The 17785-nt window shown below is 49.7% G+C and overlaps 1 protein-coding gene across 1 annotated transcript in view; it reads right to left on the bottom strand.

The window, feature by feature from the left end:
- The window catches only part of OLFM2 (olfactomedin 2), a 58715-nt gene extending 46497 nt beyond the window's left edge, over positions 1–12218 (bottom strand). Inside the window, exon 1 of the mRNA XM_034998665.1 lies at positions 12054–12218. Coding sequence (XP_034854556.1) covers positions 12054–12119 — 66 coding nt within the window. The 5' untranslated portion in view covers positions 12120–12218. The remainder of the gene's footprint in view (positions 1–12053) is intronic.
- Positions 12219–17785: the final 5567 nt, after the last annotated feature.

The raw sequence follows: 17785 nt of genomic DNA, 5'->3' as shown, positions 1-17785 counted from the left end.
CTTAAAAAGTTAGACAGGGGTGCCTGGGTGGCTCAGTTGGTTGATCATTTGACTCTTGGTTTTGGCTCAAGTCATGATCTCAGGGTCATGAGATAGAGCCCTGTGTTGGGCTTCATACTCAGCATGGAGTCTGCTTGAGATTCTTCCCTCTTTCCCTCTTCCTCCTCCCTCACCGCCCCCCACTCGCACTCTCTCTCTAAAATAAATAATTAATTAATTAATTAATTAATTAATAAAATCTTTTTTAAAAAGGTTAAACAGAAACTTACCATAAGACCCAACAGTTCCATCTACCCGAGATAAATATGTCCATTGCAAGACTTGTATGTGAATATTCAAGCCAAAATTTTTCATCATGAATGAAACCATCCAAATGCCCATCAACTAGCAAATGGATAAACAAATTGTGGTACATCCATAAAAGGGAATGTTATTCAGCAATAAAAAGGAATAAACTGTAGATATATGCTACAACATGGATGAACCTTGAGAATATTTTGCTAAGTGAAAGAAACCAGATACAAAAGGCCACATTTTGGGGCGCCTAGGTGCTCAGTCAGTTAAACATCTGCCTTCAGCTCAGGCTGTGATCCCAGGGTCCTGGCTTTGAGCCCCATGTTGGACTCCCTGCTCAGGGGGTGTCTGCTTCTCCCTCTCCCTCGCCCTCTGCCCCTCCCCCAGCTCCTGCCCTCTCTCTCTCTCAAATAAATAAAATCTTTTTTAAAAAGGCCACATTTTGTATGATTCCATCTATACAAAATGTCCAGAAAAGGCAAACCAATAGAGACAGAAATTAGATTAGTGATTGCCTGGAACTGAGGGTGGGTGTGGGGATGGACTGCAAATGGGCACGAGGGATCTTCTGGGGGTGATGGAAATGTCCTAAAACTGGATTGGGGTGATGTTTGCACAACTCTGTAAATTTACTAAAAAGTCACTGAATTGCACACTTAAACAGGTAGATTTTATGGCATATAAATTATACCTCAACAAAACTGTTAAGGGGGGGCATTCTTAAATTTTCCCTTCAAGCCCCCTCCCCTGAGGTGCCCTGCAATGAATGAACTGATGTGAGAATGAGTCCTTAAATTTTGTGCCCCAGTTTCCTTGCTTGCCTCCCCCTGGTCCTGGCCCAGATGTACCCTCAGTTAGAAACTACAGATTGTGTTCCCCTTTACTTCCTTCTCCTTCCCTACTCCATCCAAACCAGCACCAATGCCCGCTGATCTTGATGCAGAAATGTCTCCAGAAAGTATCCCTTCTTTCATATATACATATATTTTTTTAAGATTTATTTATTTATTTTAGAGAGGGGATAGGGGAAGAGGGAGAGTCTTAAGTAGACTCTCACAACCCTGAGATCACGACCTGAGCCAAAACCAAGAGTCAGACTCAACCAACTGCACCACCCAGGCGCCCCTAATATTTATTAACTCACAACCTGAGATCAAGAGTCACACACTCCTCCAACTGAGCCAGCCAGGCCCCCCAAGAAAGTATCCCTTCTTTCCCATCACCATCATCACTTTAAGCATTGTGTTGGGGAGTGCCTTAGGTTGAAAGTTTGTGCACCGCCGCCCCCCCCCCAAATTCCTATGTTGAAACCTAATCCCCAATGTGATGGTATTTGGAGATGAGGCCTTTGGGAGATGATTGAGTCATGAGGGTGGCTCCACCCTCATGAACAGGTTAGTGTCCTTATAAAAGAGAGCTCGGAGAGCTCTGTCTCCCTTCCACTATAGAAGAAAACAGTGAGAAAACACCCAATCTGCCAGCACTCTGATCTTGGACTTCCCAGCCTCCAGAACTGTGAGATATACATGTCTGTTGTTTATGAGCCACTCAGTCCATGGTATTCTGTTAGAGCAACCTGAATGCGCCATGACCAGGAGCCATGGAAAGAAATGGTTTTTCCCTGACCTGAAAATTCTCTGGAGGGAAGAAGTTGACAACTGTCAGAAATAATAACCATGGTTGCTAAAGTTTACTAAGTACCTATCCCATGCTAGGTATCATTAGCAGCAATGTACTTATAATAACTCACTTAACCCTCAGACTATCACTGAGTAGAAGTAGATAGGATTACAATTCCCATTTTTAAAAATGAGGAAACAGAGGCACAGAGATGCTAAGAAATTTCCCGAAGGCCTCCAGGATACAATCCCAGATGGTCAGGCTCCAGAGTCTACATGGTGCTTGGTCAACTGGGTCTATTCACAGGGGAAAGAATAAATGATCCCTACCTCATATCCTATGCAAAAATCAATTCCAGATGGATTGTACATCTAAATATGAAAGGTAAACAATAAATCTTTTAGAAGAAAATATAGAAGAACATCTTCATTACTCTGAGGGTAGGCAAAGATTTCTAAAACTGGGCCCTAACAAGCACTAACCTTAAAAGGGGAAAAATATTATTTGAACTACATTAAAATTAAGGTCTATTGATCAAAGACTCCATTAAGAGAATGAAAAGACAAGCCACAGAGTGGGAGAAGATATTCACAATCCTTATGTCCAACAGAGAACTCATATCTTATTTAATCTATATGAGATCTGTATAGATAGATGCAGATACAGATGTAAAATCTGGATACACAGGCACACATATATTCCTACAAATCAGTAAGAAAAAGGCAGGCAGCAGAATAGAGCATTTAACAAAATGGAACACTAAGTGTCAATAAACATGTGAAAAGGTATGTAATATTAATCATCAGGAAATGTAAATTAAATCCAAAACATGCTACCACTACACACCCACTGGAATATCTAAAGGAAAAAGGAAAGACACCACCAAGGGCTGGTCACGATGCGGAGCAGCTGGAATGCTCAAATACTACCGGTGGATGAGTATATGGGAAAACGGAAGAGTCTTTGAGACTTTGGAAGACTGGCAGCATCTCCTAAAGCTCAATATATTCCTCCTCTACAACTCAGCAATTCTGCTCCTCGGTACATACAGTGGAGTCTCATTATTTGTGGATCCCATATTGGCAAACTCGCCAACTCACTGTGATTTATTTGTAACCCCAAAATCAATATTCATGGGGCTTTTGTGGTCATTCATGGACATGCATGCAGTGGCAAAAAAAAAAAAAAAAAAAGAATGGAGTCACCAACCCGCAGATTCCCAACTGAGGTCCAACACAACCATGTTCTGCCTTCTTGTTTCAGCTCTTATAACTGTAAACAAGCATCTTTTTCACTGGTTATTTGGTGCCAAGCTTTTCACATTTTTTTGGTGTGCTTTTTATTAGTGATTTCACTATTTTAAGTGGCCCCCAAGCATAGTGCTAAATGCTGTGTAGTGTTTCAAAGTACAAGCAGGCTGTGACATGTCTTTGGAGAAAATACATCTTGTCAATAAGCTTCATTCAGGCGTGAGTTATAATGTCTTTGGCCATGAGTTTGATGTTAACCAACCAACAATACATATTAAATAAGGTGTTTTTTAAGTAGAAACATACATAAAACTAGGTGGCATCTTGTTTGGTCAACAAAAATGTGACCAGAGGCTTACAGAAATCTAATCCAGCTATGATCCAACGCCATGAATCAGGATTCCGCTAATATCCAGCAGAAATGCGAACAAGCATCTGCTGAAGACAGAGTGTCAGAATATTTATATCAGCACTGTTTAGGTCAGCCGCAAACTTCACCAGCCCAAATGCCCAGAAACAGTAGAACGAATATTTCATGGTATAGTCACACAATGGAATGCCATAAAGTGATGAAAACGGGCAAGGACCACCAAACAGTAATATGGCGGCATCTTACAAACATAATGTTAAGTGAGACCAGCCAGGCCCCCACAACTACATACCTCATGACTTCATTAAGTTACAAAGCTGGCCAAACCCGTGCATAGTGAGAGACAGACGTTAGCTTAGTGGTAACTCTTGGGGAGCAGGTGGCTAGAAGAAGCATGAGGGGGACTTCGGGATATTTGAAAAGTTTTGTTTCTTTACCTGGTACTGGTTACACCATGTCACTTCAAGACAATTTATTGAGCTGTACCTTTATAATCTGTGCACTTCTCGGTAGATATATTTTACGTCAAGAAGAAAATTTACTCAGATATATGAATTCAGGTGTAAGTTCCTTCCCTGTTTGATGTGCAGCAGGTAAAAAGGATGGAAACTGCCAGTAGAAAAGCTAAGAAACACAAACCCAAAAGAAAACAAAAACAAAACACAAACCAAGAGAAACTAAGTGTCCTTTGCAAGAAGACCTGTGGCCTCTTTCATTCACACACAAGGCATGAATTCATGTCCCATACACACAGAGCTTTGCACGCCTCAGAACACAAATGGCGTTAATCTTCTAGCCTGTGCCTACTTTCAGCGTTTTGCTTGGTGACAGCAAGTGTTTGGAAATGGTGTTGAAACATGTCTCGCTTTTGTCTCCCTGAAAGTCTGGGAGCCCCACGCCCCTGCTGTCATCTCTGTTTTCCTGCCTGGTTCAGAATTCCAGGAGAAGGTTGGGAAGGAGACAGTTGTCCTTGTTAAGGATCCCAGACAATGAGAGGTTCACTCCTTCCATTCCCCAAATGTTAGTCCTGCTAGGCCTCTGGCTGCCACCAATTTGCCTCAGGCCTTGCCAACTCCTGAGGTAATGCTGTCTTCATGCCTTCACTCTCCCAACTCCAGTGTCTTCCATGTTATAGCCAGAGGCTCTGGCCCTCACTCAAATCCAACCAGGTCTCATTCCTGGCTTTAAAATCTTTTACTTAGGGGCACTTGGGTGGCTCAGTAGGTTAAGTGTCCAACTCTTGATTTTGGCTCAGGTCATGATCTCAGGGTGATGAGATCAAGCCCCACATCCTTGCTCAGCGTGGAGCCTGCTTAAGATTCTCCCTCTCCCTCTGCCCCTCCTCCCCCTCACTCTCTCACCTTTTACTTAAACAACAGAAAACCACCTGATTTTAAAATGGACAAAAGACTTGACATTTCTCCAAAGAAGATATACAAACAACAATAAACACATAAAAAGAAGCCCAACATCACGAACTCTTCACAAATTGCAAATCAAAACCACAATGAGATCACATCACACCCATGGGCTAAAGTCAAAAAGTCAAGTAGTAACAACAATGCCGCTGAGGATTAAAGAACCTGGAGCCCAGGTTCTTTGGTGGAATGTAACATGGTGTGGCCACTGTGGAAAACAATATGGCGGCAATCCCTCTTCCAGGCATATGCCCAAAAGAGTTAGAAGCAAGGTCTCTAAGAGATATTCGCACCTCATGTTCACAGTGGCATCATTCACAATAGCCAAAAGGTGGAAGCAACCCAAATGTCCACTGAAGGATGAATGGATAAACAAAATGTGTTGCATCCACACAATGGAATCGTGTGCAGCCTTAAAAAGGAGGGAAGTGATGGGGACGCCTGGGTGGCTCAGTCGATTAAGCGGCTGCCTTCAGCTCAGGTCATGATACCAGGGTCCTGGGATGGAGCCCCCACATCAGGCTCTCTGCTCAGCAGGGAGCCTGCTTCTCCTTCTGCCTCTCTTCCTTGCCCATGCTCTCTCGCTCTCTCTCTCTCTCAAATAAATAAATAAAAATAAAAGGAGGGAGGTACTGACTCCTACCATGACATGGGATGAGCGTTGAGGACACGATGCTGGGTGAAATAAACCAGTCACAAAAAGACAAATACTGCATGATTCCACTTATATGAAGTACCTAGAGTAGTCAAATGCATAGAGACAGAAAGTAGATAGGGGGTTCATGGGGTCTGGGAGAGAAGGGAATGCGGGGTTGTTTAATAGGTAGAAGTTCAGTTTTGCAAGATGAACAGAGTTCTGGGGATGGATTGTGGTGATGGTCACACAACTATGTGAATGTACTTAACACGAGAGAATTGTACATTTTATTTTTTTAAAAAGATTTTATGTATTTATTTGAAACGGGGGCGGGGGAGAGCAAGCAAAAGCAGGGGGGAATGGCAGAGGCAGAAAGACTCCCCACTAAGCAAGGAGCCCAATGTGGGACTCGATCCCAGGACCCTGGGATCACGACCAGAGCCGAAGGCAGCTGTTTAACTGACTGAGCCACCCAGGCATCCCCAAGAATTGTACATTTAAAAATAGCTAAGATGGGGGCGCCCGGGTGGCTCAGTTGGTTAAGCAACTGTCTTCGGCTCAGGTCATGATCCTGGAGTCCCAGGATCAAGTCCCGCGTCAGGCTCCCTGCTGAGCAGGGGGTCTGCTTCTCCCTCTGACCCTCCCCCCTTTCATGCTCTCTCTATCTCATTCTCTCTCTCAAATAAATAAATAAAATCTTTAAAAAATTAAAATAAAAAATAAAAAAATAAAAAAATAAAAATAGCTAAGATGGTAAATTTTATGTTGTGTGTATTTTGCCACAATTTTAAAAAGTCTTCTATTTAAACACACACACACACACACCCTTACTTAGTCCTGAGAACTACTCCACGGTGGGCTGTGTCACAGGCTTGTATGTGCTCACTTGGTGTCTTTCACATAGAAATGACTAGAGACGTTAGGAAGAGAAAGAATCTGGTTTATCATGGGTGTTCACCATGTATTTTTCTTGGGAACAACCAGGACTTTCTCAGGGTCAAAAAGGTGAGGAGTGGGGCGCCTGGGTGGCTCAGTCGTTAAGCGTCTGCCTTCGGCTCAGGTCGTGATCCTGGGGTCCTGGGATCGAGCCCCGCATCGGGCTCCCTGCAGAGCAGGGAGCCTGCTTCTCCCTCTCCCACTCCCCCTGCTTGTGTTCCCTCTCTCGCTGTGTCTCTCTCTGTCAAATAAATAAAATCTTTAAAAAAAAAAAAAAGCAAGAAAAAGGAAAGAAAAGGTGAGGAGCTATTTGCCATTTCACCCAGTGGCTTCTACTGACTTTGCCTTTTGGTTTCTTTCTTCTCTGGCTGTGACTCCCTGTCTTCTGTCTGCTAAGCAGGGCTGACATGTGAGCTGTCCAGGACGGCCAGAACTATGTGTAAAGTAAGAGTAAACAGGCCCCAAGAGAGCCTACTGGGGCTCCCAAAAGCAACACAAATAAGCTTCCACACACAGACTTCATTGACTCTATTCTGACTCCTCTCTGTTCTTCCTGGTTTCTCCTTGGTTTGTGGCTGAGCCCTGGGTGGGTGAAGCTGTGAGATGCACCAGCCTTCCACTCAGCATGAAGACGTATGGGTGTTCTCAGACAAGAGTTCCCGAAAAGCGGGACAAGTTCTCTCACTCCTGTCACAACCCCCTTCTTCCCAGCACAGCCAGACTCAGCTTTGGAGGAGTTAAATCTTCTATCCCACCCCTTAAGAGCTCATGCTGTCACGTAGACCTTGGTGTCTGGTGGGAGGCTCAAAATGCAGAAGACTCTCAATGAGCGCTTTCTAAATGAGCACAGGAGTACAAGAATAAGTGAAAACAGGGGCGCCTGGGTGGCTCAGTTGGTTAAGCGACTGCCTTCAGCTCAGGTCATGATCCTGGAGTCCCGGGATCGAGTCCCACATCGGGCTCCCTGCTCAGCAGGGAGTCTGGTTCTCCCTCTGACCCTCCTCCCACTCATGCTCTCTGTCTCTCATTCTCTCGCGCGCAAATAAATAAAATCTTAAAAAAAAAAAAAAAAAAAGAATAAGTGAAAACAGCAAGTTATCGCTTCCCGGGCACTGACGCTGAGTTCTGGGGACAAAAGTCATTGCCCACACCAGTTGCCAGGCTCATGAGAAACCCATCCACATGCACGTGGTCAACCCACATGAAAAGAGTCACTGTGGACACATACCCACAGGATGTGATTATGGCACACACATGTCCCTGTGCCCAGCTCGGTCAATGCCAAGTATGTGGTTCTGAAACATACAGCCCCATGGACACTACAGATGAATTCTTGTAGGGCCAGGGGTCACGAGGCAAGTGACATGAGTCACTCAAGTGCAGAATGAGTTCTGGTGTTTATTTAAAGTTTTGATATTTTGTATCACCAATTTTTTTTGCATTAATTTTGATTTTGTTAAAATATTATTTATCTTGGTTTCTGACTTTTTTGGGGGGAGCATCCCTTCGATTTTGCATCTGAGGCTAGTGCCTCAGTTGCCCCACCCTGGCCCAAGGCATTGACACACTTTCTGCCTGCACACCTTCAGCGAGCCATGCGGACACACGCAATCTCTGCACAAACCTCATCTTACCACTAGGTGTCACCCCAGCTCTTTCATCTTGAGCCCGGGCTCCCCCCCCCCCCCCCCTTCCCTAGGAAGAAAATGTCCAATTCACTTATCTGAGTATCCTCAAGACTTCCTTTTACTTCCCTCCACCTGGGACATTTACATTTTCTAAAGGAGCCCAGGAGAACAGGATGTTAACCCCAAATAGTGGTGCCCTATAATGGAATTGAGGCACAGATGAGGAAGATGGGTTTTCCTGATGCCTCCAATCCAGGAGCGGAGGTTGACTTGAAATGGGTAGGGGATGGCCCGAGGGGACAGCTGTTCCTTCACCCGTCCTTTGGTACAAGAGTCCCGCTGTTTGAGAAAGAAAGAGACTCTGTGGGAGGAAGAGGGAGATTCATCCATTCATTAAAGTTTTCATTTTAACAGATGCTTGTTGAGCTCCTACTGGGTGCCTGGCTCTGTTGCAGGCACCAGAGATACAACAAAGTCCACTGGACCCTGATGAGCTGCCACTCTAGGGGGAGACAGACAACAAATGAATAAACAAATCATGGAGAAGGAGTGACAGGCTATGAAGAAAAATAACAAGAGTAAGAGCTCAGAGAGTGGCCATAGGGAGGTCATTTTAGATGGTTGGTCAGGGTGGGTCTCTTGGAGGAGGTGGCATTGAAGTAGAAGGAAGGAACAGTGTCCCAGGCAGAGGGAATGGCAAGTGCAAAGGCCCTGGGGTATGCAGTACAAATTGAACTACTCCTCCCCTCCCATCCTGTGGGGAGCCCAGGGAAGAGACGACTTCAAATCCAGAGAGTGGCCGGTCCAGATCTACAGCTAGATCTTAGGGAGGACTTCCCAGTAGTTGAAAGTGGGCATCTTTCCCACCGGGAAAGCTATCTGGTAGTCTCCAAGGCATTCACAGGCCAGACCCAGAAGATCTGACACAGACCCTGGATGGATGAACAGATGAATGACTCCTCTGACAGGTGCTACTCCCTGTTCTCAGAGTCAAATCCAAACTCCTGTCTATAGCCCACACATTCTCACTTGGTCTGGCCCCTCCTGTCTTCCCTGGCCTCAACTCCCAGCAACCTCCCCTCCCCTCACTCCTCTCCAGACACACCAGTCTCCTTGTCACTCCTCAAACATACCAAGATGTTCTCACCTCAGGGCCTTTGCACTTGCTATTCCCTCTGCCTTGAATGCTCTTCCCCTGGATCCTCGGAAGGCATCTTCTCTGACCTCCTTCAGGGGTCACCTCAAATACCACCTCCTTAGAGACATCTCTGACCACAACCATTAAAATGGCCGCCCACACCACCACTATCCCTCTTTAATCCCGTTTTTTATTCTTCACGCCACCTGCATTGTATTATATATTCATTTTGTTGTTGACACTGTATTACATATTTATTCAGTTCTTGCCTGTCTCTCGCGCCAGAAGATCAGCTCTAGGAGGGCAGGGATTTGATAACTTGATTCATGGCTGTCTCCCCAGTGCTTAATTGCATCTGTTGATCGAATGGACAAATGAAGGATTTCTAGCAAGGACCCCTGGTGGAGCCCAGGACCCATCAGGGACTGAGAAGGGGGCTCTAGGGAAGAGATGGGGGGTGGACAGGGAAAAGAGCATTCACTCTTCAGAGCCTTTCCTTCTCTGGGGCGCCAGGCTCTGTGGACGGCTAGGGGCTGAGACCAGTTTATGACGCTGTAGTGCCCACGGTGGCCGCCTGGGGGCACTGCAGTTAGTTGCAGGACCCCACCAGCCCCAACAGATTACCCCAGTTTAGCCCCGCCCCATCCACCCTTAGCCCCGCCTTCCCAACACAGTTTAGTCCCGCCCCCAAGCAGTCCAGCTTGGCCCCGCCCCCAAGCAACTCCCTCCGCGTCCAGGGGGTCCGTAAACTCACCCCCCAACAGCACCTTTCACTGCACTCTCCTGCACCACTAGCCAATCTTGGCAACAGGTCAAGAAATCTAGACTTTCCCAGAGGCTAGCAGGGCGGGAGGAGAATCCTGAGGTGGTGATTCCCAAGGGTCCTTCTTGGAAACCAAATTCACCTTCCCTCCTGGTTCATTTTTTGCCAGCGTTCTCTCAACCTTCTGCCTCTTTTGGTCTCTCTTTACTTCTCTCTGGCTGACATCTCAATTGAGCATCTACTGTGCGCGGCCTGATGCCAGGCACTGATCACACTTCCCATCCCAGCCAGGATGTGGGTCCTGAGATGGGAAACCAAGAAATGAGGGATGGGACCCCATGACCTCTCCCTATGGCCTCGGAGATCCTATTGAGAATCTGACCTCCAGCCCTCCCATCGCCCCCTGGGGTGGGCATAAGGGTCTGATTCCTTTCTTCTCTTAACCAGGAAAGAGAAGGTGCCAGGACTGTTTTTCCTCTGAGCTTCTACCTAAAAAACTCTTCGAGTTTCTACACAGACACTGTCCACACCCATGGAGTGGATGATTTAACAAGAAGGTAAATGTGTGGGCTCAGGCACTGGACTGCCTTTGTTCAATCCTAGCTCTGCCACTCCTGAGCTGTCTCAGCTTGACAAGTGACTTAACTTTTCTGTGCCTCCCTTTCTTCATCTGCAAAATGAAGGTAACAATAACGCCCACTAGTAGGTGCCAGGGGGGTTAAATGCTTCTTTCATGTTGGGTGCTCGAAACAGTGCCCAGCACATAATAAGCACTTAGTAAATGTTAGCTGTATTATAATTATTATTTTAGATTCCAGCTTCCCTCTAAGCTCCTGCAGATCTGAGAACTTGAGGGGCCTCCCGTCTCCAAGATGGAGGAGGAAAGAGGTTTCCCAACAGCTGAAGAAAACTGGGACACTCCACCCCCATTTTGCAAGGCCCCCCAAGCCTGCCCAAGAGATGGGGGTACTATGAGGAGGACGACTTTCTTCTGTGAAAGCATGAATGGGGTGCACAAGGCACCAAATCACACATACACACACACACAGATGCATGGATGTGCACGTTTGTACACACAGCTTCTGCTCTTCACCCTCCCTTTTAGGGTGATTTGCTCAAAGGCACAGAATAGCACATGGTCACCCCAAATTCTCACACAGCCACACACCTGCTCACACACATTTTGTACAACACCCAGGCAGATGAACAGAATCGTAGGGACACACAGAGATCTTTATACACGGACCTTTACACACGGCTTCAGTTGCCCAAATACCGCCAGGATTAACACAATCCTCACTCGCTGTCACACCACTGGTCACACAGACACACAACTCCAGGGGGCAGTCTCACAAGCCTCGCAGTCACATCAACCCTCCAGCCACAGCCTCCCACTGTCACACACAGACTCTCTCTCCCTCACGTACAAACACCCTCTCCCATCACACCCCAACTCATGCACAGCCAGACACACAAACTCTCAGTCACACCCAGCCGTGACACACACACATTTACCCAGCACCCCTCCCCAGCACCTCACACACGTCCCCATCAGTCACTCACACGTGAGTCCCGCCCCCTTCCCCACACTGGGGGTGCAGGTGAGGAGCGGGGGGGGGCCTGCAAAATTTGGGCACCTCCTGCCATAATGGGGGGAATGAAGGGTCAGCAACACCCCAAGGCCCCCTGAAGTTGCCCCCGCAACCCCACTCAGCTTCAGTGAGATGGCGGGTGTGGGCTCCGGGTCACCGAGAGGTTGAGAACCCCGAAGCTGGGGTCAGACTGTCCCCCAAACCATCTCAGCTCGGGGCTGGATGTGAAGCCCCCTTTTCCTTTCCCCAGCCAGGGTGGACATCCCAGCCCCTCCCCCGCTGCGACCCCCGCCCCTCTCAGCTCCGGGGGTCTTATGGAGCCCCAAATGGCGTTTCTGTCGGGACCCTCTAAGACCCTCTCCCCTCCTGGCGCCCCTTGCGCCTGCACCTGCCCGCCGGGCCCCTACCTGTCCGGCGAGGCCTGAACACAGCAGCAGCAGCGGCAGCGGCGGCGGGACCGTGAGCGGCCACATGACGCGCCCCCGGCCCGGCGTCCCGTCCCCCCGCCCGCCCTAGCGGCGCCTGGACGCGGGGACCGCCACCTTGCGCGACCCCGCCCGCCCGGCTGGGGCGACCCTCGCCGCCGCCTCCCCCGCCTCGCCGGCGGCTGGGATTCCGCCCCAGCCCCGCCCCCGTCGCGCGCTCCCAGTCTTTGTTGCGGGCTCCGCCCCCCGCCCCGCCCCGCCCCGCCCCGCCCCCAGCTCGTCTGCGGGCGCAGAGCCGGCTTGGGTCTGGGGGCGGGGAAGGGGGAGGTGCTGGCACTGGGGAGGCGAGCTGGGGACGAGGCCCGGCAGTCCCCTAGGCCCTATGGGGGTGGGGGCGGGTCACGGAGATGGGGGAGGGGTTCCGTCACGTGCTGGTGAATTTCACCGTCCCAGGACCTTTCTCACGTTGAAAATGGGGTTGGGATGGGGGTCAAGGGGCAGGGGGGAGTAGGAGGAACACCTGGTAACGAAGAAGAGAAATTGAGAGGCCCCCTCCTAAAAGAACTCAAGAATCAACAGAGAAACTGAGGCAGAGCTTATGAAATGGGACGTTGAGGGAAGGGGGTCACTGCCGGGACAAGGGGGTGGGACAGAGATGGAACAAGGAGCGAGAGACCAGTGACCGAGGCGGACGGCCAGCTGGGTGGGCCTGGCCCCCAAAGGGGATACCTTGTCTTCTCTCTCCCTCTCCCACCCCACTCTCCAGGCCCCTCTTCCTCAAAGTCCGCTCTCCCCCGCCACACCCGAGACAGTTTCTCACTCCCGTTTCAACGACCCAAGACGGGAGACCAGATCCCGAGAGGATCAAAATATTTAACAAGGCCTCCAACGAGAATCCATCTGCATATGAAGGGCGTCCTTGTTCTGCCTCCAGCCTCTCTCTGCTTCTCCCTCCTCTCCGCAGTGGTCTTCCCCGCCCATAAGCCCTCAGTGGCTTTTTGAGGTCAGGGTTACAGAGGAATCAGCCAAAACATATCGGGCGGGGGGTGGGGGGAGGGCTGGCCTTTTCCTGACCCTACTGTATGCCAGACAGATAACAGGGTATGGAGGGTTTTGTCCAAGCAAGAAAAGAGCTTGTTGTCCAATAGAACTGGGTTTGACCCTGGTTCTGTCACTTCTTGGCCATGCAACTTGAGGCGAAGAGCTTTCCTTCTCTCAGGAGACCTGTTTCCTCATGGAGGTCCTTGGGGAGACAGCTGTGACTCTTGAGCAAATAGAGCACCCAACCAGCACTCAGTCCAGCGAGGCGTGGAGAGCATTACCAGTGAGGCGTGGAGCTGAGAAGACTTGCCATGGGATGTGGGACACAGAACAGAATCTGAACTAGGGAAGGCATCTCATCCATCCCTCTACCTCCTCTCCCCAAATGGAGGATGTTCCTTTGCTGACTCCTCTGACCCAGCCTGCAGTAGGTGTAGAGTAAGAAGGGTTGTTATGTTAGTTGGTATGAACCAGAAGCTTTTGACCAAGTGTGGGCTGTGGTCAACACTGAGAGCAGGGGGTCCCTGCCACCTCTCATCGTGTCAGTTTATCACAGCGTGGTTCCCTTATTAAGCTGTTTCAGGACCATGAACAATACCCTCTGCACTCTGAGATGGTCATTGTCATGGTCAAGCATGGCCTGTGTTATGTGGTTGACATTGGTCAATGTGCCCTTAGGTCCATTTCCCATCCTTCTCCAGCTCTGCTCTGTTTCAGGGGTGGGGCCCCTGAAAACTACATTTCCCAGGCTCCCTTGCATCCGGCTAGACTCAGCCAATGGGAGGCCTGAGGAGAGGTTGGGGTGGGGAGTGGGGAGAAGCCAGAGTGTTTCTCCCTCTCTCTCTACCTTGGGCATCTCTGGCGGGGACAGTTGTGTCTCCTCTGTGGTCTCAGCCCCCCTGGGATGGGAGTCCCCACTGTGGTTCAGCTCCTGCCGGGTGGTAGCAGGCTGTGGACTCTGGTAACTTCTTCCTTCAGCTACATCAGCTCTTGGGAAGATGGTGGTTGGCTACTCACTCTAGAGTCAATTCACCTCCCATTTATTCTTAAAGCTTAACTAACATCTCTGGGGCCAAATCCCCATATGAAACTTTGCTATGGAACCACCCTGTGTGAGCTTTGTTTTCCTGACTGGACCCTGGCCAATACATTCTACGCTGTGGTCATGACCACAGCCGTGGTCAGTAGCAATCTGTGTCCCAGTGATGCTGTGGTCAGTGTCCTATGGACCTGGGATCTGGCTGCCATCAGGATCCTGGTTCTACTGGGGTCAGCAGAGTGGTCCGTCATCCCCGGGTCATTCCTGGTTGTATTGCGGTCAGTGTGATGGTCAGTTTCCTGGCTGTAATGTGCTCAGAGTCACAATCACTGTCCTGTCATGCTGTAGTCATTATTCTGACCTTGTTTTGGACAGTGACCTGGCCATGCTATGGCCAAAATTATGGTCAGGTCACACACCGTGATCGGGGTCATACTCAGTGTCCTGGTTCTGCTGTTGTCAGCTTCAAGATCAGCACCATCATCAGCCCTGTGATGAGCACAGGTCTCCCTTGCTCTGTGGTTAGTGTAGTGGTCAGAATCGTGGACCATCGCTGAAGAGAGATCAGCTTCTCAAGGACCTCGTGCGGCGAAACTGATGGACCAGGTGACTCAGGGGCTGGCACTGGGCAAAGTCTGCTCTCCACAATATCTGGAGGCAGGGCAGAGGAACATTGGGTCCCTGCCAACTCTCACCAGCTCACCATTGGCTTCTCCTAATTGGTGCTTGGGCAGCCCTTGGCTTTACTCTCCTGTGACCCCTTCCTGTGTCTAGCCAGAGGAAAACACATCCAGGCCTTTGTTTTCCCATACTCTGCACAGGGCCCGACACAGAGATGACCAAAAGGAATCTAATGAGTGAATGAATCTATGCCGTGTGTGTCTACACATGCCTTTGCTCTTGCAGATCCCTCTATGTATTATTCAGAGGTCCTTTGGTAGCAAGTGGCAGAAAAGAAACTAGAACTGTCTTAACCAAAAAAAAAAGAATATCAGCTCACATAACTGAAAAAAAAATCCAGGGGTAACTGACTTCACACATGGCTGGATCCAGGGGTCCTGTTACATCATCAGGATTCTGTCTTTCTCCATTTCTTGTCTCCAAAGCATTATGCTGGGTTATTTGTTGTGCATCTTTCCTTTCTCATTAAATCCACATAGACAAATGAGGGTCAGTCTTGCCAGGGACCCTGGCGAGAGAGCATAGAACCTGCTCCTCACAGCTGTCTCGCCTGAGGGGAGAGAGGTGGGTGTTTGTTCTCCAGGTCCTGCATGTTGCTGGGGGAGGGCTGTTCCCAGGGGTGCCCGCTCTTCAGCATTCCTGGCCTGGCCAGTGTGTGAACTGAGACAGCCCTGGAGCAGGAAGAAGTGTGCACAGGAATGTGTCAGGACCAAGGGGATGTGGGCAAGGCACTGACCTCATCTGCCTTTGTCCCATTTTTCAGATGGAGAAATTGAGGTTCGGAGAGCTTAAGACACTGGCTGAAGGCCACAGAGAGGATGCACAGCAGAGCTAAGACCATAATTTGGCTCATGTCTGAATCCAGACATGAGGCTCTTTACGCTATGGTTGCAGGGGAATACCCGGGCCAGATCCCGCGGTGTCCACATGGCATTGAGAAGACTCAGCCCCACCCAGGTGAGCTGAGCCTCCCAAGCCCATGCATCTCCACGGGGATCATTCCAGTTCGCTCCAGGTCCACGGCTCCCAACCCCGCACTTCCAAGTGCTCACACAAAATGGAGCTCAGCCCTCCTTCCATGTCCCAGAAGAGGTTCCCGAGCTCAGCACTAAACCCTGGGGGCTCCCCGCAGACTGTCTCCATTGTTCAGCCCCATTCTTTCCTTCTCTGGGCCATTTCTTGTTTGTTTGTTTTTTTGTTTTGTTTTTTATGTATTTATTTGAGAGAGAGCAAAAGCAGGGGGAATGGCAGGTTGAGGGAGAGGGAGAAGCAGGCTCCCCACTAAGCAAGGAGCCTGATGCGGGGCTCGATCCCAGGACCCTGGGATCATGACCTGAGCCGAAGGCAGATGCCTAAACCAACTGAGCCACCCAGGCGCCCCCTCTGGGCCATTTGTCACTGTGGAACTGCAGCCACCCCTGGGACTCCTTCCCTTCTGGGCTTCACACACACATCATGGACATACAGTCACCCAGGGACACCATACCAGGATACATGGTCCAGGCATAACATCACACCGGGACAGAATGATGTTATTCAGAACCAGCACACAAAAGCACATGCAACACACAGCCCGATACACACATCCAAGGCCCGAGGGCACACAGAAACACATACCCACGGTCAGATGGTGGAAGAACCTCAGAGGCGAACGGGTCATAATTACCCAAGACCTGGCAGTCATGAATACAGTGGGCCCAACACACACAGACCCCCCCCAACACAAAAAAATGCACAAAACCCACAATGCGGGCACACGGCTCACACACGCAGATCCCCAGTGTGGACACGTAGTTCACGTATCAGCACAGCATAAAGACAAACACAACGCAAACACGGCGTTCCGTGTGGCCATCTGTAAAACAGCACATAGTTCATGCGGGAACACATACACCAGCCTACAGGACAGTCACACCCGAGAGGCAGGCAGTTCCAAGCACATGAAAGAAAAACACAGTTTGGGGCACCTGGGTGGCTCAGATGGTTAAGCGTCTGCTTTCGGCTCAGGTCGTGATCCCAGAGTCCTGGGATCAAGTCCCACATCGGGCTCCCTGCTCGGCGGGGAGCCTGCTTCTCCCTCTGCCTCTGCCTCTCTCTCTCTCTCTCTCTCCCCGTCTCTCATGAATAAATAAATAAAATCTTAAGAAAAAAAAAAAAAAGAAAAACACAGTTTGTACAAGAAACACCCAGAGACCTGTGAATCAGACCCGGTCACACACACAGATGCACGGTACGAGGTACATAGTTCTCACACACACAGAGACCCACAGGGACCCACAGACACCCTCTGACACGCAAAGCCCAGGCCAGGGCAGCGTGGGAATGAGGTTGTGGGAAGGGGGAGGTGGACAGAATGACTAAGGAGGCCTCTCTGGAGGAAGCGGGGGGGAGAAGGAGGGCGGGTGGGCCTGCATCCAGCACATGTGGTTCCCATTATTGGCCTGGGAATTGAGGGATGAGTTGGCGGGACAAGGAGACCCAGCATCGCCTCCCAGCCCTGCCAAGCCAGGAAGGAGCGAGGCCCTAATCAAGGTTACAGGCCCGGAACTTGGTTCAGAATCACAGCAGCTCCTACCAAGAAGGGTCGACCCTCAGCCAGACCTGGCGAGGGCTCACTTCAACCCCTGCAGCAGTCCGGGGAAGGGTTTCATAGGAGAGGAAAGTGAGGGGCTCAGAAAGGTTAAGCCACTTGCCTGAGATCACACAGCTAGGAAGTGATGGAGCTAGGATTGGAGTTCAGGTCTCTGGGCAGCACTGGCTCAAGCCCCAAAGTAGACGCAGGTGTCCTCCATTCATCCACAGTAGAGACAACGTACTCACTTCAGGCCCAGGCTGCCCTGAATTTGTGGCTATGAGCAAGAAAGCCTCTGCCCTCAAGTAATTGAGAGTTTGGCGCATGCACAGATGGGCAGAGTTCTCTGAGCTCTGAGTGTGTTTGGAGGGCCCTGATCTA

This window comes from Mirounga leonina, unplaced genomic scaffold (assembly GCF_011800145.1).
Source record: "Mirounga leonina isolate KUSES-001 unplaced genomic scaffold, KU_Mleo_1.0 Mir_94, whole genome shotgun sequence".
In the NCBI taxonomy this organism is placed as follows: domain Eukaryota; kingdom Metazoa; phylum Chordata; class Mammalia; order Carnivora; family Phocidae; genus Mirounga; species Mirounga leonina.
Note: the sequence above shows the minus strand (reverse complement) of the source record. Positions and strands in the feature narration are given on the sequence as shown.